This window comes from Ochotona curzoniae, unplaced genomic scaffold (assembly GCF_017591425.1).
Source record: "Ochotona curzoniae isolate NIBS_2020 unplaced genomic scaffold, NIBS_Ocur_1.0 contig_2699, whole genome shotgun sequence".
In the NCBI taxonomy this organism is placed as follows: Eukaryota; Metazoa; Chordata; class Mammalia; order Lagomorpha; family Ochotonidae; genus Ochotona; species Ochotona curzoniae.
In genome coordinates, this window is record NW_024465561.1 from 2,881,689 (window position 1) to 2,900,246 (window position 18,558).

The 18,558-nt window shown below is 57.7% G+C and overlaps 1 protein-coding gene across 4 annotated transcripts; it reads left to right on the forward strand.

Moving 5' to 3' along the window:
• Positions 1-18: 18 nt before the first annotated feature.
• Positions 19-17,460, forward strand: CUNH19orf47 (chromosome unknown C19orf47 homolog). Of its 4 annotated transcripts, none has more exons than XM_040976308.1 (11): positions 19-113; positions 1,403-1,515; positions 4,764-4,815; positions 9,037-9,124; positions 9,213-9,327; positions 10,410-10,491; positions 13,122-13,259; positions 14,402-14,554; positions 15,973-16,043; positions 16,305-16,659; positions 17,179-17,460. In XM_040976308.1, the coding sequence occupies exons 3-11, from the start codon at positions 4,797-4,799 to the stop codon at positions 17,253-17,255; spliced, it is 1,098 nt and encodes a 365-aa protein (XP_040832242.1). In that variant the 5' UTR covers positions 19-113; positions 1,403-1,515; positions 4,764-4,796; the 3' UTR covers positions 17,256-17,460. The 4 variants fall into 4 exon arrangements, with proteins under 4 accessions (XP_040832242.1, XP_040832243.1, XP_040832240.1 ...); XM_040976309.1 differs by having other exon boundaries at positions 14,405-14,554; XM_040976306.1 differs by having other exon boundaries at positions 16,305-17,451.
• Positions 17,461-18,558: the final 1,098 nt, after the last annotated feature.

Genomic DNA, 18,558 nt, shown 5'->3' on the forward strand with positions numbered 1-18,558 from the left:
GGCGGGCTGCCGGAGCCCCAGGGAGGAGTGTCTGACAGTTGGCGCGGCTGGGAAGGAGGGCGAGCGAGTGGACGGCGCGAGTGGACGCGAGTGGGCGCGGGCCGGTGGCCCAGGTGAGGCGCGGGCCGGGGCTGGGGGGCTCGGGGGCTCGGAGGCTCGGGGGCTGGGTGCGATGGGCATCCCAGTGCGGGTTCCGCCTTAAAGCTCATGGTGGAAGCGATTTCTTTTTTTTTTGCGGAGGTCTCAGTTTCTTGCTCTGTAGAATGGGGGCAGGGGAGAGGCTGTAGTCCCTCTGTTTCCCCGGCATCGTGAGGAGTGAGCACGTGCACCTGCAGCAATCCACTCCCTGCACCTGGTCCTGGGCGTGTTGGTGCTTGGGGCGTGAAGAAGGCAAGGCTGGCTGGGGCTCCGAGGCCGGCAGGGCCTGTGTCTTCCCCACCTTTACCGAGGCTGCCTGTTCTCGGCTCTGCCGTGCGGGCCTGGGGTGTTTGCAGCTGTCTGCTGGTCAGGGTCAGCTCGGGAAGAGACTCTAGGGGTGGTGGGTCTCTGCCCTGTCCGAGGTAGTGTGGGGAGGAGGAGGAGGCCCTAGCACAGTGTTGGGAGCAGGGACCATCCCGCAACTGGCCTCTATTCCATGGAAAGCGACTGCTGCGTTTTCCTCATTTGCGTTTTGCATTCCTGGTGGGAATCTGGTTTTGCCACCTATGAGCAGAAGGAACTAGCTTAACCTGAGAAGTAGCCAAAGCTGAACGGTCCATTAAGTCATGGGTGGGACCTGGCAGATACCTGGAAAGGACTTGTGCTATGAGGACGTGTTGCTCATACCTAGCCGAGGGCTGGCATCGGGTCTGCGATGCCCCCACTTTTGCCCTGGGCTTACTTCATGCCCAGAGCCTCTTCCACGGGCTGTGCGTGTAACAGTTCGTGTGGTGTGATCCTCCGCCAGCTCCGAGCCTACACCAGCTCCTGTGTGTTCTGTACACTCTGGGGCAATGAAGTGCACTAGGATTGAGCCACCTGTCCACAGTCAGGGTTAGGAAGTGGGAAGAATGGAGTCTGGATGCAAGACTTCCAAGAGCTAAGCACCAGGAAGGCTGGTGTTCTGGGAGCCATGCTTAAACCTGCTCTTAAACTCATTTCCAACCTGTGAGAGGATCAGGGCTGGAGGTAGACTGGATGACAGAGAAAGGAAACTGAGTCCAGCAGGGAGTAGTGGGTAAATGCCACACCTCCAGGCATCTGTAAACATTAGGGGAGGTTGAGCAAGGAGGAAACTTTGTATCGTGCGCAGTGACTCTGTAACACCTGGAGGAGCCCTTAGCCTGTTCTCTGTTGCCTTTTGACTTTGGTTGGGTTCCTGGGGTCTGAAACATGACCGGGAGTTTTCCTTCTCTGCCCCCAGGTACATGGTGCAGAGTCCTGCCATGCAGATAGACTTGGCTCCTGGCACAGAGGAGACACTAGACAGAACCTCCTGCCCGACGCCACCACCCCAGAGAACGAAGCCCATTTCAGGTGAGTGGCTTTGATGGGGTGTCAGTGGATGGTGTGCCCCTCAGTGAGCCAGTTCTCTTTATTGATGAAAACAAGCCGAGGATAGTCATTCAGCATACCACGACCTGTACCACGGCCCCTGTGTGGGGTGAGAGGTGTTGTCTGAGAGTGTTTACAGTGATGTGTGTATTTTAAAGGCAGAGTGATGCAGATCTCTCCCACCTATTGTGGTGCTCCCCTGTGGGCTGCTACAGCCAGGTCTGGACCAGACCAAGTCAGGAGCCAGAAGCTTCATCCAGGTGTCCCACGTGGGTGACAGGGGTCCAGGTACCTGGGCCATCTTCTGCTGCATTCCCAGGTACATGAGCAGGGAGCTGGGTCAGAAGCAGTCACCAGCCGTGGCTCAGCAGTCTGCTGCAGTGCCACCCTCCTCAGCCCACCCATGTCCCTGTCCCGCCTGTTGTGTTGCCTTTGTCCCATGGTAAAACCCAGAATGATAGGTGAGTCTGAGTAGGTCAGAGGGCAGGGCCGAGTGACAGCTACACTTGTTTTGTCAGACCCTTAGCTGAAGCCAGAGCAAGCCAGGGGAACGCTAGCTGGACCTGGGACAATCTCCCATGTGGTGACTCAGGGAGGGTGTGACAAAGTAGGTGGCGGCCAAGCAGAGGGGAGGAGATGTTGACCGGAGAACTGGATGCATAGGTGATGTCAAATGGAAAAGCTGGGAGCCAGGTAGAGACCTGGCTAAGAGGGAGAACCATGAGCTGGGGCCAGAGTGTGGTGGCGAAGGGTGGGGAGGGTTGCCGGAGTCCAGCTCCAGCTGAGTTCGGAACTCGCGAAGGGTGCGTGGATGAGGCGCAAAGAGGAAAGAAAGAGATGGACCACTAGGATTTCATGATCATAATGGACAATGCAGGAAAGCTGTCCGCTTTATTTATACAAAATCAGTCAAATTCTGGCTCAGACTTTTTACGTCATGGTCAAGTGGGTGTTTCTAAGGATAATTCTGCCATTAGTTTTACCTAGAAACAATAGAAGTTCCTGCTAACATTACCTAGAATTTCCTGCTACGATTCTTATCCTACAACTCAATCTTGTACCACAAAGAAAAGGGGAGTCTAAAGAATGAGGAAAGAGGGCCCGGTGCAAGTGGTTAAGGCCGCGCCTTGCACGCCCATTATCCCATATGGGCGTCAGTTCTAATCCCAGCAGCCCCGCTTCCTATCCAGCTCCCTGTTTGTGGCCTGGGAAGGCAGTCGAGGACGGCCCAAAGCTTTGGGACCCTGCACCCGCGTGGGAGACCCAGAAGAGGCTCCTGGCTTCGGATCGGCATAGTATCGACCCGTTGCGCTCACTTGGGGAGTGAATCATCGGATGGAAGATCTTCCTCTCTGTCTCTCCTCTCTGTATATCTGCCTTTGTAATAAAAAAAAAAATGAATCTTAAAAAAAAAAAGAATGAGGAAAGAATGAAGGCCTAAATCTAGATCCCTTGATTAGCATAGATTCAATGGGAACAGAACGATAAAGGGCCCCATTTGCAAGACATTGACCTCCAAGCTCAGGCTGAGCAAAAGGTTAACCTTGCAGTAGCAAATGCCAGGATGGATTAGAATTCTTCCGCAGGGTGGTCCAGTGTCCATGCAAAAGAAGGTGGAGTTGCATTCAGGTGGTTGTAGAGACATCCGCTGGGTGGGCCCTGCCGAACAGGGTGGGCCCTGCCGAACAGCGGGAAATTCCTTGCGGCCCTGCCTGCAATGGAACACTCTTCATCCCCTCATGTCCCCCACATCTACTGCACGGACCCCAACAGAGGGTGCAGTAAGGCCAGGCACACCCTTCCAGAGCCGCTCCTATGCAAACAAGTGCCGTTTCAAGTGCCTTTCTGCATGGAAACCATGTGGCCCCCACAGCAGCCCCTGACAGTAAGCAGGGGAACACCAAGGCCTGATGGCTGCAGTAGCTTGCCGAGGCTACACAGCTAGTGATTGGCATAACTGGATGTAGGCCCTGCAGGCTGGAGCCAGCATCCCTCCCCTTAGTAATACCATCAGGAGTGGGCTGGGGAGAGGCAGGGCGATGTCCCGGGTGCTGGGATCAAGCGGGGCCCTGGTGGTCTGTGTTGGGGGAGGCTCACGACCAAGGCTGGCCCTGGTAGAGGGAAGCAGGGAGGAGCAGGGGGAAGAGGAGAGATGCTGGGTCAGGTAGAGGCGACGAAGCTGGAGCTGTGGGGCCCGAGTGTCCTGGCTGTGGCACCACATCACCACATGCTGCTCTAGGCCAGCGGAAGGCTCCGATATCTGCTAACTTCATCCAGGCAAAAGCTGCTTTTCCATTTCTGCCACTGCTGCCTCCCCCAGCCCCAGTCTGTCTGCTCCCCGCTCGCTCCATTGCGGCCACCCTGGCTCCTCACTGTCCCCGAGGCCTGTGGGATGGAACGACAGGGGCACAAAGCTCTCCTTCCAGAACACCACAGGGCTCCCTCTCTGCCCTGCCAGGCCCTGGACTCTCCTTTAGGGTTTTCCCTGATCACTCCGCTGAGGACAGCCGTGCTCCCACTCAGGCCCTGCACATTTGCTGTATGTGACTGTGTGACAGCAGTAGGTCCCCTGCCAGGCTATGTCGTTAGCTCTTTGCTTGTTCGCTCTCCCAACCCCCTGTTCTCTATGCCCAAATGGATGCTACGTTCTGTGTCTGTTTGTTCAGACCTGTAAGTGCCTTGTGTGTCCCCATCCTGTTGATTTGAGAGGTGGAAAGATAGAGCCCAGTCTGCTGCTTCGCTCCCAGAGATCCAGCAGTGGCCGGGAACTAGAACTCGGTCAGGGACCTCTGAGCAGGTTGCAGGAACCCAGGTCAGGAGGTGGAGCCTGGACTGGAACCCAGGCACGTGCCCAGTTATGGGATTCGGGCACTGCTAGGCCGTGGGATACCGAACCTCCCCCACATCCCCCTTAGTTTTTGAGTGGCTGAATGAGTGAGTGAATGACTGTGTTCACGCTGGGAATCGTGGGCAGGGCTGCCTCTGCCCTGTCCCACTGCGGTTCCAGCCAGCCTTTGCAGGGCGCGTGGCTGCAGAGCCATGGACACTTGCTGTCCCTGGCATAAGCGACAGTTGTGGCAGGCTGATTTCCTGCCAGCTGCTCCGGCTATTCTTAGGTGGTGAGGCCCCCAGCCCAGGGCTGCTCCTCTGGCCAGCAGACAGCCGGCAGGGACGTGCTGGTGGAGGCAGCCGGCGCAGCTCACGGCCCTCTCCCTGCTTGTGTCTTCCAGGCTCCAGGGAACAGCCGCAGGGTCGGGAACACGATGGTCTCGGTGACTATGGGTGAGTGTGGCCTCTCTCTCTCTCTCCCCCTTCCTCTTTCTCTTGTGGAGGGGGTGCTCCCCTGGGCCTTCTCTGAGGTGTGGCCTTGGCTGGGGGAGGTAGGTGGGGGAGGGCAGATCACTGGCAGTGACAACTGTGCTGGGAGGAATGTGGGGGGCGGGGCCAGGCCTGGCCAGGCTAGGTTTCCCTGTCACCCCTGATGGGGGCGGCGGGGGGGGGGGGGGTGCGGCACCCCCAACTTCGGGGGTTTGGCCAGTATGGAACTTGGGATGGGAACTTAGTTTTCTTAGTGGCCCCCATGTCCCAGAGTGCAGAAGCTTATCCCATGAGAGATCTTACACAATTCACTAGTGGTGGCCGTTGCTGTTGTTGCGTGCCTTGCGCACAGGCCCCCTTAAGGCCTGTGATTGGGCAGGGCGTAGGGACAGCTGGGTGGTTTTGGGACAGTCTGTGAGGTTGATGGGACAGACAGAAAAGTGCCTAAAATGTTCTTTCGCTGTCCTAAGAATAAGCAGATGGCAGGCAGGCATCTGAAGGTGCCTGTGTGGTTGAATTTCTGGAGTCTCCAGGGCAGGCCCCACCGTGGCAGCTGCCGCTGGGAAGGAGGGTGAGCGCTGACAGCAAGGCAGCAGGAGGGACTGACGAAGCGACTTTTAAGTTCTGTTTTGTTTGTCTGAGAAGCAGAGTGTTAGAGAGAGAGGTGGGGGACACCGAGAATCTTCCATCCACTGGTTTATTTTGCCAAATGCCTGTGACGGCCAGCCCAAAACCAAGAATCAGGGATTCTGTCCAAGTCCCCTTGATCCCCACCTCCACGGGTGACTGGAAGCTCACGTGCTTGGGCCGTGTCATCTGCTGCCCCTCAGATATAATGGAAGCAGTGGTGGGACCGGCCCCCAGGCACACTAATCCAAAGGTCAGCTATTCAAGTGGCCGCTTAAGCCGCTGAGCCACTGTGCCGGCCCCAGAATGTTTTTGAAATGCCTGGATTCCTGAATGAAGCAGAGAGACAGAGGGAGATGGTGTCCCCAGGAGGCTGGATCACTCCCGCAATGCTTCCCCGGGGTCCAGGAACTTCATCCTGGCCTCCCGCGTGGGCGACAGGAAACCAGCCAGCTGTGTCCTCACTACTGCCTTTCTGGGTCCATCTTAGCAGCAACTGGAGTCGGGAGCTGGGTGTTAAGCCCACACACTCCAATGTGGACCCAGTGCCGGCCCTCAAAGACTTGTATTTATTTATTTATTTGAACATTAGAGTTACAGAGAGAGAGAGGAGGGAGGTGGAGATTTCCATTCGTTAGTTCACTTCACAAATGGCCACAATGGCCATGGCTTGGCCAGGACTGGGCCAGGCTAAATCCAGGAGACAGAAACTTCCTCTGGATCTCCCACATGTTACCGACATCCAAGGGCCTGGGCCATCTGCCACTGCTTCCCCAGGTCCATTAGCAGGGAGCTGGATTGGAAATGGAGCGGCTAGGACTTGAACTCGTGCCCATAGGGGATGCTGGCATCACAAGTGATGGCCTAACCCACCATGCCACAATGCTGACTTCACCCTGGAAATTTTTCTTTGTTTCTTTCTTTTAACCTCCCTCCTGCCTCCTTCCTTCCTCCCTCCCTCCCTCCTGTTTTAAAAGAGTTATTTATGTATTTGAAAAGCAGAGCCACAGAGAGAGACAGAGACAGGGAGATTACCCATTGGTCACTCCCCAGATGGGTCCAGTCTGAAACCAGGAACCTGGAGCTTTATCTGGGCCTCCCCCGTGAGTGCTGGGGCCCAGTGCTTGGGCCATCTGCTGCTGCTTTCCCAGGCACATTAGCAGGGAGCTGGATCAGAAGTGGAGCAGCCAGAATGCAAACTGGTGCCCACATAGGATGCTGACATCGTTGATGATGGTTTAGTGCCATCACTGGCTCTAAGAAGTTTTCTTTCTTGATCTGAGTTTTAGTTACAGCAGCTTGTTTGTCCAGGAGACTATTAGAGTTCAGTAAAAGGGCTGAAAAAACGAAACCTCTTTCTAACCATCCAGTCTGGCACGCGCTTTCCGGTGCAGATCACAGCCCCCTGACGCTGGTGTGGTGGCCTGTTGGTGGTGATGACTTGTGTCTGATGTGGTGGCTCCTGCACCCCTGGGGACTCTGGACTTCAGAAAGAACTACAGCCTGAGACTCGGGCAGAAACCCCTCCCAAACCTACACCCTACTTTTGACGCGCTTGATAGCTGCCCGAGACCTCGCCCTTTCCCAGCAAAAGCTGTGGTTCCTGTGGGCTTGGTGTTCTTTCCCCTACAGAACTGGACTGCCTCACCACCATCAGTTTCAGAACCTTTTCATCCCTTCCCACTTAGCCCCATGCCCCTGGTGGCCCACCCCTTCCCCTTGTCCCTGCCCCAGCAGCCACAGAGTCTACTTTGAGAGCTGACTGCCCTGGACCCTGGGGATGCAAGGCATCCTGACATGGTAGTTTTTGCCACTTTGACAAAGCTGGCCTGTGGCCAGGCAGGCAGACAACGCCTGTGTGAGGCCGAATGGAACCGGCCCTGAGGCTTGGGGCCGGCGAGGTGCCTCGTGCTCTGTCCCAGGTACTCCCCCCTTTGCAGCGTCTTAGCTGCCAGCCAGCTTTCCCCTGATTGAAGCCTGCTTTCTGAAGCAGCCCTGCACGCCCCATGCACTGCCGCATGCCAAGAGGAAGTTAGAAAGTCACACCAGCCACTCTGGGGCAGAGCCCAGTTTCACAGGTGTTGAAATGTTAAGAAGGGGGCCAGTGGCTTATGACTTAGTAGGCAAAGCTGCAGCCTGCTGTGCTGACACCCAAGTAGATGCTGGTTTGAGTCCCAGTTGCTCCACTTCTGCTCTTGCACCTGGGAAAGCAGCAAAAGGTGACCTAAATGCTTGGGCTCCTGCATCCAAGTGAGAGACCTGGCAGAAGATCTTGGCTCCTGGCTCAGGCTTGTCCAGCCCTGACTATTGCCGCCATTTTGGAAGTGAACCAGCTGATATAAGATTTCCCTCTCTCTCTCTGCCTTTCAAATTAAAACAAAAGCAAAGTGCAAGGAAGAAGCTCCTTCGAATCCAGGCTCTTCAGCAGCACGTATCTCTGCAGGGGTCTCTGCGAGGCCAGGGCAGACATTTAAACACCATCAAGCTTGCTGGGTGGGGTCTTCATGGTCTTGGCCTTGACCGGTGGTTTGTGGCCATGGTAGAGGTCATGAGGAGGTTGAGCGCTGACCAGGCATGGGGACTCTAGGCCATGCCTTTTGTAAGGCTGCACCAGGACCCATGAACATGGACACCACAACGCCAGTTCTGTGAGGGCACTGCCCTGTGCTGTCCCCAGGGCTTGGGATAGGACCCCCTCTGTGCCTGGTGTGCGTGAAAATCCACAGATGAGGAGAGCAGGGTCCCGGGTGTTAACTCTCCAAGAGCGGCTCAGAAGTGGTAGAGCTGGCACTTGATTGAACCCAAGCCCCAGGACCAGAGCCAGCCACCTCCATGCCTCTCTGTGTGACAAGGCCGCCCCTGAAGCAGGCAGGGGGCATCTGGTGCAAATGGCTGGCCCTGTGACCCTGCCATCTGTGACTGTTGAGGACTGGGGTGGAGGACCATGATTCCCCCCCCACTCACCCCACATAGGACAGTAAGGAGAAGGGCCGTGTTCAAGGGTCAGGGCTTTGCCTGGGTCAGCAGTATGACCTGGGGTTGGCCCCCCAACTTCTCCCTGCCTCCATTTCTCTCCTGGAAAATCAGGGGATGTTAAGGATGGATGGATTTATTTGAAAGGCAGAGTTAGAAAGACATCTTCTCCCCTAGCCCTCGCTGCCCCCGTCCCTTCCACCCCATGCTGGTTAACTTCCCAAATGGAGGCAGTGGCTGGGGCCAAGCCAAGGTTAGGGACCTGAAACTCCATCCGGGTCTTCCACATGACTAGCAAGGGGCCCAAGCACTCAGGCCACCTTCCACTGCCTTTCCAAGCACATCAGCAGCAAGCCAGATTGAGAGTGGAGCAGTTGAGACTCTGACTGGTGTTCCTGTGAGATGCTGGTGTGGCTGGCTGCCACCTCACCCACTGCACCACAGCGCTGGCCTCCCCCAGGGAGTCCTGATAGCACTTGGCTTGGTGGGATGGGGAGGGAGGAGTGGGGAGAGCTTCCTTCCCTGGGGGGCGGTGAAGGTGCCATGGTCTGTCAGGAGAGTAACGAGCCCTGTCCAACCACGCAGCCACTTCCGAATGGATCCAGTTCTTCAAGGAAGCCGGCATCCCCGCGGGCCCGGCCGTCAATTACGCCGTCATGTTTGTGGATAACAGGTGAGGCGAGGGGACCCTCAGGGCGCCGGCAGGGCCCACCCTGCTGGCCCACTGGGTCCTCACCGGCTGGTGGTCCCCACCATCGCAGGATCCAAAAGAGCATGCTGCTGGACCTCAACAAGGAGATCATGAACGAGCTGGGTGTGACCGTGGTGGGCGACATCATTGCCATCCTTAAGCATGCCAAGGTGGTGCATCGCCAGGTGGGCACCCTGCTGGGGCACACTGGGGGGTGGGGGCCAGGACCTGGTTCTCTCCTCCGCTGTGTGACCGTGACCTTGGGCATGTTGTGCCTCTCTGAGCCTGATGTTCTCCACCTGTGGAAACTGCGGTGGAAAGCCCACCTTGGAGGTTCCCTGTGTATCTAGTCCCAGCCCGCCAGGCCTCAGGACAGGATGTATGTGGTTGTCATTGTGAGGTCTTGTTGGCCAGCTCCAGAGGGCCCTTCCTTTGCCCCCAGGACGGAGCTTCCTCCATGAGACCAGCTGGGGGCACTCCCAACCTTGCCCTATGCACCTACATACACCCTCCCCAGTCCTCCCTCTCTGAAGCCCCACCTCGCGTGGAATAGCCATGGACATCCAGCAACAAGTGTGTGTGGCTGCGAGTGCCCAGGTTGGAGCCTGGTGCTTACAGAGATTGCCCAGTGCAATCTCTCCTTCATCCTCCCTTCTCCCATCCCTCACCCCCCACATTGTGAGTCCCTCTTCCTGAGCTGCACTGTCCGGCTCCCCCCTTTCCCAGCTGGGCTCATTCTGCACATCATCACTCACAGTCTTCATCTGTCCTGCAGCCCAGGACCCTGCTTGGGTTTGGGCAGGTAGCACTCTCAAGCCAGTTGTCCTGGAGCGGGCCACTGAGCACAGCAGGTTTTCCTGTGACCCTCCACAAATGCCAGTGTACTTTTAGATTCATGGAAAGGAGCCAGCAGCAGGACACAGGAGGCCATGTCCCTTCGCCCTGTCTCGGTGGTGTTAGCACATCTGCCAGGACTCAGAAGCGAGTATGCATGCGCGGCTGCTAAATGCAGGCACACCTGGCCTTCCACCTGCTCTTCCCTCTGCAGGTGCCAAGAGCTGCTCACCCTGGACTCCCTGGTCTCTCCTGGGTGACAGTCATGACTGGCCCCTGCCTCTTGGAGACCTGCACCATATCAGGGAGTCCTGCTCACTTTTCCAAATTGTCCTCCTATCTGAGGGGTTCCAATGCTTTAGGTTCTCCTCTCGGCATCCCGGGGTCTCCGGCTCTGTGACCGCCGTGGTAACCCGGTCCCTCTCCTTCCCAGGACATGTGCAAAGCCGCCACTGAGTCTGTGCCCTGCAGCCCCAGTCCCCTCCCCGGCGACGTCCGCAGGGGTGCCTCCAGCGGTGAGTCCTGTTGGCTCTCTGGGCTGGGCCCTCCCGTGGGTAGAGGAAATGAAGGCACGAGGCCCCCTGGGGTGGTGGTGCCCTGTAATATCACCAGCCTGGGCACAGCTTGGTCATCCCCCTGGTCAGTACCAGGTGAGAAGGAAGATACACTCCTCCCGAGGTTTGGTTGTCCAGTGTCATCAGACCAGGTGTTCCATGTGGAGGGGGAGACTCCCCTAGTGTGGCCTCCTTGGGGGGAAGTTGGGGACCACCTGGGGAGTTCCTGGGGTGCGGCAGGACTCTGGTGTCAGCCCTGGGCCTGCCGCCGCAATGTGCTTCAGCACTTCAAAATGCTTTGCTTTTCATAGGGTCTTCTCAAATACAGGCTGACTTCTGTGGTTTCTTTTGTTTGTTTGTTTAAAGGTTTATTATTTTTATTTTAATTTTTATTGGAAAGGCAGATTTATAGAGACGAGAGACAGAGAAAGATCTTCCATCTACTTGTTCACTCCCCAAATAGACACAATGGCCAGAGCTGAGCTGATCCAAAGCCAGGAGTCAGGAGCTTCTTCTGGGTCTCCCAGGCGGGTGCAGGGTCCCAAGGCTTTGGACTGTCCCCTACTACTTTCCCAGGCCACAGGCAGGGAAGTGGAGCAGCCAGGGCGTGAATTAGCACCCATATGGGATGCCAGTGCATGCAACAGAGAGATAGCCAAGTGAGCCATTACTCCCGTCCCTCTACCTGGGGTTTAAAACCCAGGCATTTATTGCATGATTGTGTGAGCTGGCTGGTCACTTATGCTGTGGGTCTGCTCACTTGTTTCATGTCACGTTGGCCAACAGGAAGGTACTGCAGGCCGGTCCAGGCTCCTTCCCAAGAGTGGAGGTTGCAGGGATCTGAAAGCCATCCTGAAGACAAAGTGTCTCTTAAGTCTCTGTTTATGTAATGCCTGCTGCTGTCCCATTGGGCAAGGCAGGTCACGTGCCTGAGGTCACGTGCTTGAGGCCAGCTTCAGGGGCAGACAGGGCCCAGGACCCAGTCAGGGTGGACTGCGACAGCAGTGCCCTGCGGTGTACAGGAGAGGGTACCAGCACAGCTGTGCAGTGTACTGTGCACAGTGGCTCCTGCTCCACTGGGGTGCATGTGGGGCTGGTTGGACACAGTGACCAACCTGCTAGAATTCCCCCCGAATGCCTGCCTTCTCTGTGTCCCCATAAACTGGATTTTTAAAGATAAATATTTTATTTTTTCTAAGATACATATTTTTTTATTTGAAAGCCAAAGTCACAGAGAGGAGAGACAGAAAGATCCTCCATCTGCTGACCCATTCCCCCATGCCTCCCACATGGGTGCAAGGTCCCAAGGCCCTGGGCCATCCTCCACTGTATCCCCTCGCCCCAGGCCACAAGCAGGGACTGGAAGGGAAGTGGAGTAGACTGGACCCAAACTGGTACCCATGTGGGATCCTGGCCTATGCAAGGCTAGGACCCCCACTAGGCCACTGTGCGGGGCTAAGTATTTTTTTTTTTTAAAGATTTATTTTTTATTTTAAAGGCAAAATTAGAGATTGGGGTTGGAGTGGGGGCGGCTGTTTTGCCTTCTATCTGCTGATTCACTCCTCAAATGGCCACAATGGTGGGTGCTAAGGCTGGTGGAAAGCCAGAAGCCAGGAGCTTTTTCTGAGTTTTCCACGTGAGTGTGGGGGATCAAGGCCTTGGATCATCCTCCACTGCCTTTGTAGGCGCATCAGCAGGGAGCTGGATGGGATGTGGAGCCGCTGGAACTTAAACCTGCACCCATATGGGATGCCGGTACTGCAGCCAGCACCCTAAACATTTGAGAAGCAGAGAGGGTGCAAGCTCCCATCTTCGGATTCACTCTCTAAATGCCTACAACAGCCAGGGCTAGGACATGAAACACACTTGGGCCTCCCAGGTGAGTGGCCTTGACCTAGGCGCTGCAGCTCCGGTTTAGGTGCTGGCAGGAAGCTGGAATTGGGAGTGGAGCTGGGAGTCAAACCCAGACACAGGCGCAGTGCTCCAGCTGGTGTCCTTATCGCTGCCTGGCAGTATTCATTTCCCTGCACGTTTCCTGAGGACCTAGAAAGGACTGGAAGTTGGGGCTGAGCAGACACTGACCCTGGCTCCTGAGGGTGCAGGCACTCTTGGCGGCTGGAGGAGGCCGTAGTGAACAAGCCTAGTGCCTGGTGTGGCCGGAAGGGTGACCAGGTAGACAGGGGCTGCTGGCGGTGGGATGGCACCTGTGCAGCGCTGGTGGCAGCTGGTGGCTGGTGGGGAGCGCGAGTAAGGCTGTGGATTCCCACCCAAGGGGCTGCGGCTGTCCTGACAGGTCCCAAGAGGATCCCAAGCCATGTGGGGCTGTGATACTGGCCGGGCAGGGTGGAGCAGGGTGGTGCGCTGGGTATAGGCTAGGCAACATGCTGGGAGACAGGCTGCTGCTTGGAGCCTCAGGGAGGACCTCCCCATGGGCAGGAAGTCAGGTGGATAGGGCAATAGTTGCTGTGACCATAGGGAAGATGCTGGCTGCCCTTCCTCCTCCCACCCCCTGGGGTCCTGAGGCCTGTCAGCTGCCGGCCTTCCTTCTCCAGGCCCTGCCTGACCGGCCTCTCCCCTCTTGCCCTCCGCAGCTGCTTCCCGGATGATTGCCAACAGCCTGACCCGTGACTCCCCGCCTGGCACGCCCTCTCGGCGGCCGGACACCAGCACCTCCAAGATCTCCGTGACCGTGTCCAACAAGATGGCAGCCAAGAGCGGCAAGGCTGCTGGTGAGGGGGGACAGACGGGCTGGGAAGCCTGTGCCCCATGTTGCCCAGTGGGTGCACAGAGCACAGGGCATTGGAGTGCTCGGTGACCTTGGCACTGGGTCGCTGTAGACCCACTCAGAGTTAGTCTTTAAATCTGAAGATTTGCTTGTTCCTTAGAAGAGAAATAGAGGAGGGAGAGAGATCTCTACCTGCTGTTTCACTCCTGGCTGAAGCCCGGAGCTCAGGTCTCCTGCAAGGCCTGGGGCTCTCTCGCTGCTTTCCAGACACGTTGCCACAGAGCTAGATCCGAAGCAGAGCAGCCGGGCCTGGAGCTGACACTCCGCTATGGGGTACTGGCGTTGCACAGGGCAGCTTAGCTTGGTGTGCCGCCATGTGGCCCACTGTTTTTTTTTTTTGTTTGTTTTGATACCTATGCACTGAGCCTCGCCCTGGCACCTGGCCCTGTGCCTGAGGCCTGGCTCTAAAGTAGAGAACCTGTGGCTCCTTTGGGGCTGTCTGTGCCCCTGACAGCTGTCTGTGACCCTCAGGGCTGCCTGGGATCCCCGACTATTCACTTTGGCTTCCAGGTTCCTGAAGGGCCCTGCCGACAGGGCCTCAGCTCGCAGGCCTCCTGTCCGCATGGCGCCTCCTTTCCATCCTGGGCCTTCAGCCCTCACACTGCCTTTGCCTTTGCCTCTCCCTCCTCGAGCCTTCCCCTGCTCCGGTCTCAGCTTGAAAGCTCAGAGTCTTGCAGCCTCTGGGCCCTCACAGCCTCCATTTGACGGAGGTTCTTTGTGTGAACACTGAGGTATAATATAACCCATGCATCCTATTCTTTTGGGGGAGCAGGCATGCCTGTGAAGACAGGGCCTAGAGAGGTTCTAGTACCTTCTACTACCCCACAGCTTCCTTCTCTGTGGAGATTCAGGCTAATTTAGGGGTGAACCTGCTTGGAGCCCGGACGGAGCCACTGAGAGCTTTGTGGAGGTGGCGGGGAGGCAGCGGCTGATTTTCTGTGACCCCCTTGGTGCCCAGAACTCAGAATTTCTCATTGGTCGGAGGAGTGGGAAGAAAAGGGATTGGTGGCCCCATGAAGGCATGGAGATCAGGGGTCCCGGAGAACGGCCCCTCCCGGTCAGTTGACCCTCTCCCCTTGTCTCCAGCAGCCCTGGCCCGCAGGGAGGAGGAGACCCTGGTGATGCCCCCCAAGCGGCGGCGGGTCACAGCCGAGATGGAGGGGAAGTACGTCATCAACATGCCCAAGGGCACCACGCCACGCACCCGCAGGATCCTGGCGCGGCAGCAGGCAGCCAAAGGTATGGCGCACGGTGGGGCTCCCTCTGCCTTGTCCCGCAGCATCTGGGACCAGTATGCAGCCTGCAGGGCACAGCGGTGGCTGGTTGGGGAGGGGAATGCAGCCCCTCTGCCCTCTCACCCTGCAGTTGGGGAGGGCTTGGGCAGAGTCAGTGGCAGCCAGCATGGAAGTGGTGACCCTGCCCAGCTCGGGGCAGCTGCCCTCGCACCCTGTGGGCACCATCATAATGAGCCACCGGTCTCTGGCTGAGACCTGATCCTTGCCTGGTTTGTGACCACTAGTAAAGGTGGTCTTCCTTAGGTGGGATTGCTTTAGAACGTGGTGCGTGTGCTCACGGAAAAGCCATGAGGCAGTGTGGAAGCCCCACCAGTGTCCCCCTTACCGCCACGTCCCACGGCTGCTGCTGCCCTTTCCATGGCAGCATCTGTGGACGTGGGCGCACGTGATGGCGTCACCCTGTGGGGATTGCTCAGCTGCCAGTTTGTAGAGAGGCTTCTTGCTTGTGCTTGAACAGCTGCTTCTTTCTTTCCACTGTTTTAAAATGATTTTTGTTTGAAAGTCATAGTTACAGGGAGAAGGAGAGAGAGAAGAGATCCTCCATCAGCAGGTTCACTCCCCAAGTGACCGCAATGGACGGAGCTGAGTCAATCCCAAGCCAGGAGCCAGGAGCTACTTCTGGGTCTCACATGGGTGCAGGTCCCAAGACTTTGGCCGTCTTCGATTGCTTTTCCACAAGCAGGGAGCTGGATGGGGAAGTGGAGCAGCCGATACTTGAACTATTGCCCATATGGGATGCTGGTGTTGTAGCCGTCAGCTTTACCCTCTGTGCCACCATGCCAGCCCCTGGCTCTGGGGTGTGTGTGTGTGTGTTGGGGGCGACATCAGCAGATCCTCTCAGGCCCATGACCCTGGACAACAGAAGGGAAGCAAGTAGGGGTTAGTCCTTGCACACGGCTGGCATTTGGTGTAGTGATTAAAGTGCCGCTGGGGACACCCTATCCAGTGTTGGGGGGCTTGGTTCACCCCAGTTCCACTTCTGACCCAGCTTCCTGAAGGTGTGTGCACTGAGGAGCAGCAGGGGATGCTCGCTGCCACCAACCAGGGTGACCAACTCGAGTTCCCGGATTGTCTTTCCCTTGGCTTCCAGCTCCTGGGTCCTAGCTGTCGGGGGCGTTTGGGCGTGAACCAGCAAATGGGAGGCCTCTCTCCGTGCTCTCTCTCTAATGAAAGTGAAAGATGACTTTATCAATACATCTTTCAAGGAAGTGCTCTTCCCCCCTTGTAATGTGAACTCACACGACAGTGCATGGGGCTCATGGTCAGTGGTGGCCAGCAGTGCAGGTGGCACGCCTGCCGCCAGGGCGCCCTCATGGAGCAGAGCTGATGGTGTGGGGGGGCCACCATCTTGTCTCCTCCCAGGGCCCCGCAGGACGTCTGTGTTTGACCGCCTGGGTGCCGAGACCAAGGCAGACACGACGACAGGGAGTAAGGTGAGTTGGAAATACAGACGCAGCCAAATCACAAACTCCCCTGGGAGACCCTCGGGGCTCCTCTGCATCTCACGCCCGCCTCCCAGCCTCAGTTTCCCCCTGTGCAGGGCAGCTTTCCAGTCTGTCTTCAGCTGTCCCCTGATGTCCCGCATCAAGGCTCTGCAGACTCCTGGGCACCTGTCACACGTGTCCCCATGTGGCCCCAGGTCCGAAGAGGGGCGTGACAAATGGCTCACTCATCCTGTCTTTGACCTCCCGCAGCCCACAGGAGTCTTCAGCCGCCTGGGGGCCACCTCCGAGATGGACGAGGAAGTGGTTTGGGACAGTGACAATGACAGCAGCAGCAGCTCTGTCTTGCAGTACGCTGGGGTCCTGAAGAAGCTAGACCAGGGCCCAGCCAGGGCCGCCCCGCAGCCAGCGCTGACCGTCAAAGCCAAGGCCACGAGCTCGGCAGCCGCCCACAGCGCCCCGACAACGCTGCGGCGCCTGGCGTTCTCCTCCTGCCCCAGGCCTGAGAGGAAGCCCGAGTTTCTGTCCAAAGGGAGCATCACCCAGAGACTGGGCAAGACCGCCCTCGCGCCTGAGGCCCAGGACAGCCAGGTCACGAGCACCAAGAGTAAGTCGTCAGCCGAGGCCACAGTCGCCATTAAGAGGACTCTGGTGGGGCCCCGGGGCAGTGGCTCCGGCGAGGGCCTCGGGGCCCAGATGGACCACGCCGGCAGCGTGAGCGTATTCAAAAGACTGGGTCGCAGGACCTTCTAGCCCAAGTGGGCAGGGTGCAGGCGGCAGCACCGTAGGGCTCCACCCCGCCCCGCTCGGGGCTCCATCAGGGCCTCGCCTCACAGGAGGGTCGCTCGTGCTCCCTGCAGCTCCTGGACAGCGCTGGGAGCGCCCACCCCGTGTGCCCTCCACCATCCTCACTGGCCACAGCCTTGGCGGGACCCTCTTTTCTACCTCTTCCCCGACACCAAACACCCTGCCCACTCCTGCCACAGCACCCCATCTCAGCTCCTCAAATCCCAGCTGCCCTGGCCTCCAAGAGGGACTCCCCTCTTCTGTGTCCCCCACTGCTGTAGTTCCCCCTCTCCTGTCTCCCCTCGTTCATTTCTCTTCTGTTTTCTGTCCCTGTGGCAAGGCCCGACTGTGCGCTGCGTCCTGCCTGACCCTCCTGTGCCTGTGTCCTCCCAGAGGCCCCGGCGACGGTGGCGCTGAGCCTGGAGAGAGCCTGGCTGCCCTCCGCTGCCGGCCATGGGCGCTTCCTGAGAGCCCGGGCCGGGCGCCTCTGCTTTCCCGCCTTGGGCATCTTGTGCTCTGAAGGTCCGTGCCAGGGTAGGGAGGGCAGGGGGCACCTGGAAGGGAAGTCTGCACTGAGCGCAGACGGTGGCTGGTTTAATATATTTTTGTGAGTTCCAAACCGTGTCCTGCCCCTCCTTTGGGACGAATTAGGTGGGAGGGTGGGCGGAGGGTGTGCTGGGGGCCCTGGACCTCTGACTCCATCTCCAAAGGCCAAGCCCTTTTGCCACTGCCATCCAGGGACATTATGGTCACTGTTATGGTTATGGTCACAGATGCCACCTCCTTCCCTCCTCCCCCAATCAGCCCAGGCTTTGTTCCTTCTGCCATGGGCTCCACCTGCCCTGGCACTCTCCCTCTGCGCCCATGGGCTCCGTTTGGGAAGCAGTGGGTTTCCTGTAGGTTTGAGCCTCAACCCCTAATTCTCCATGTGGGGGGATCTGAGGCCCAATGTGTGGCTGAACCCCAGAAGGGAGACAGCGGCCAGATAACGTTCCTGAGCCCGGAGCCAGGAATGGGGAAGGTGGTGACAAGGGGGGCTTGGTGGGGAGAACAGCTGAAGGCGTTGTAAGTTGGAGTCACTTCCTGCTTGGATTCTGACTTGAGCATGGTGGGAGGGGGAGCTGTTGGGGAAAGGGGCGGGGCGGGGAGGGGAGAGCTGTGTCCTGACCATGGGAATCAAAGACAAGGACTTGAAGTGCAGGGACTGGTGGTGATGGGAGAGGGGAGCTGAGCTGATGGAAAGACCACCACAGCCAGGGCTGATTGCGGCAGCCACGAGTCCTTGGGGTGGCTGGGACCCCAGCCATTGAACTATCACCTGCTGGAGGCCTTCATAGGAAGCTGGATGGGAAGCAGGCACTGTGACGTGGGACGCGGGCACCCCTAGCAGTGACCTCCTAACTGCTGTGCCCAATGCTCACTCCTTTCCCAACTGCCTTTCAAATCAGGGAGAAAATCTTTCATCTTGTCTCTAAAACTGATGGTTGGCAGCAGCAGCAGCTTCAGGGCCCTTTCCAGACAGCTGTAGGGCTGCAACAGGTATGGCTGGTAGCCTGAGAAACAATAATGAACTTAAAGTAGCAAGAACAGTATCATTCTCCCTACACTCCCACAGCTCTTGGTCTTGGCAATTATTTATCCATTTCCTGGTTGTCTGTTCCCTCCTGGTCTCTAGCGGGGGAGGGCCGTGCCCTTCTACCTGGGAATACTAGCAACATTC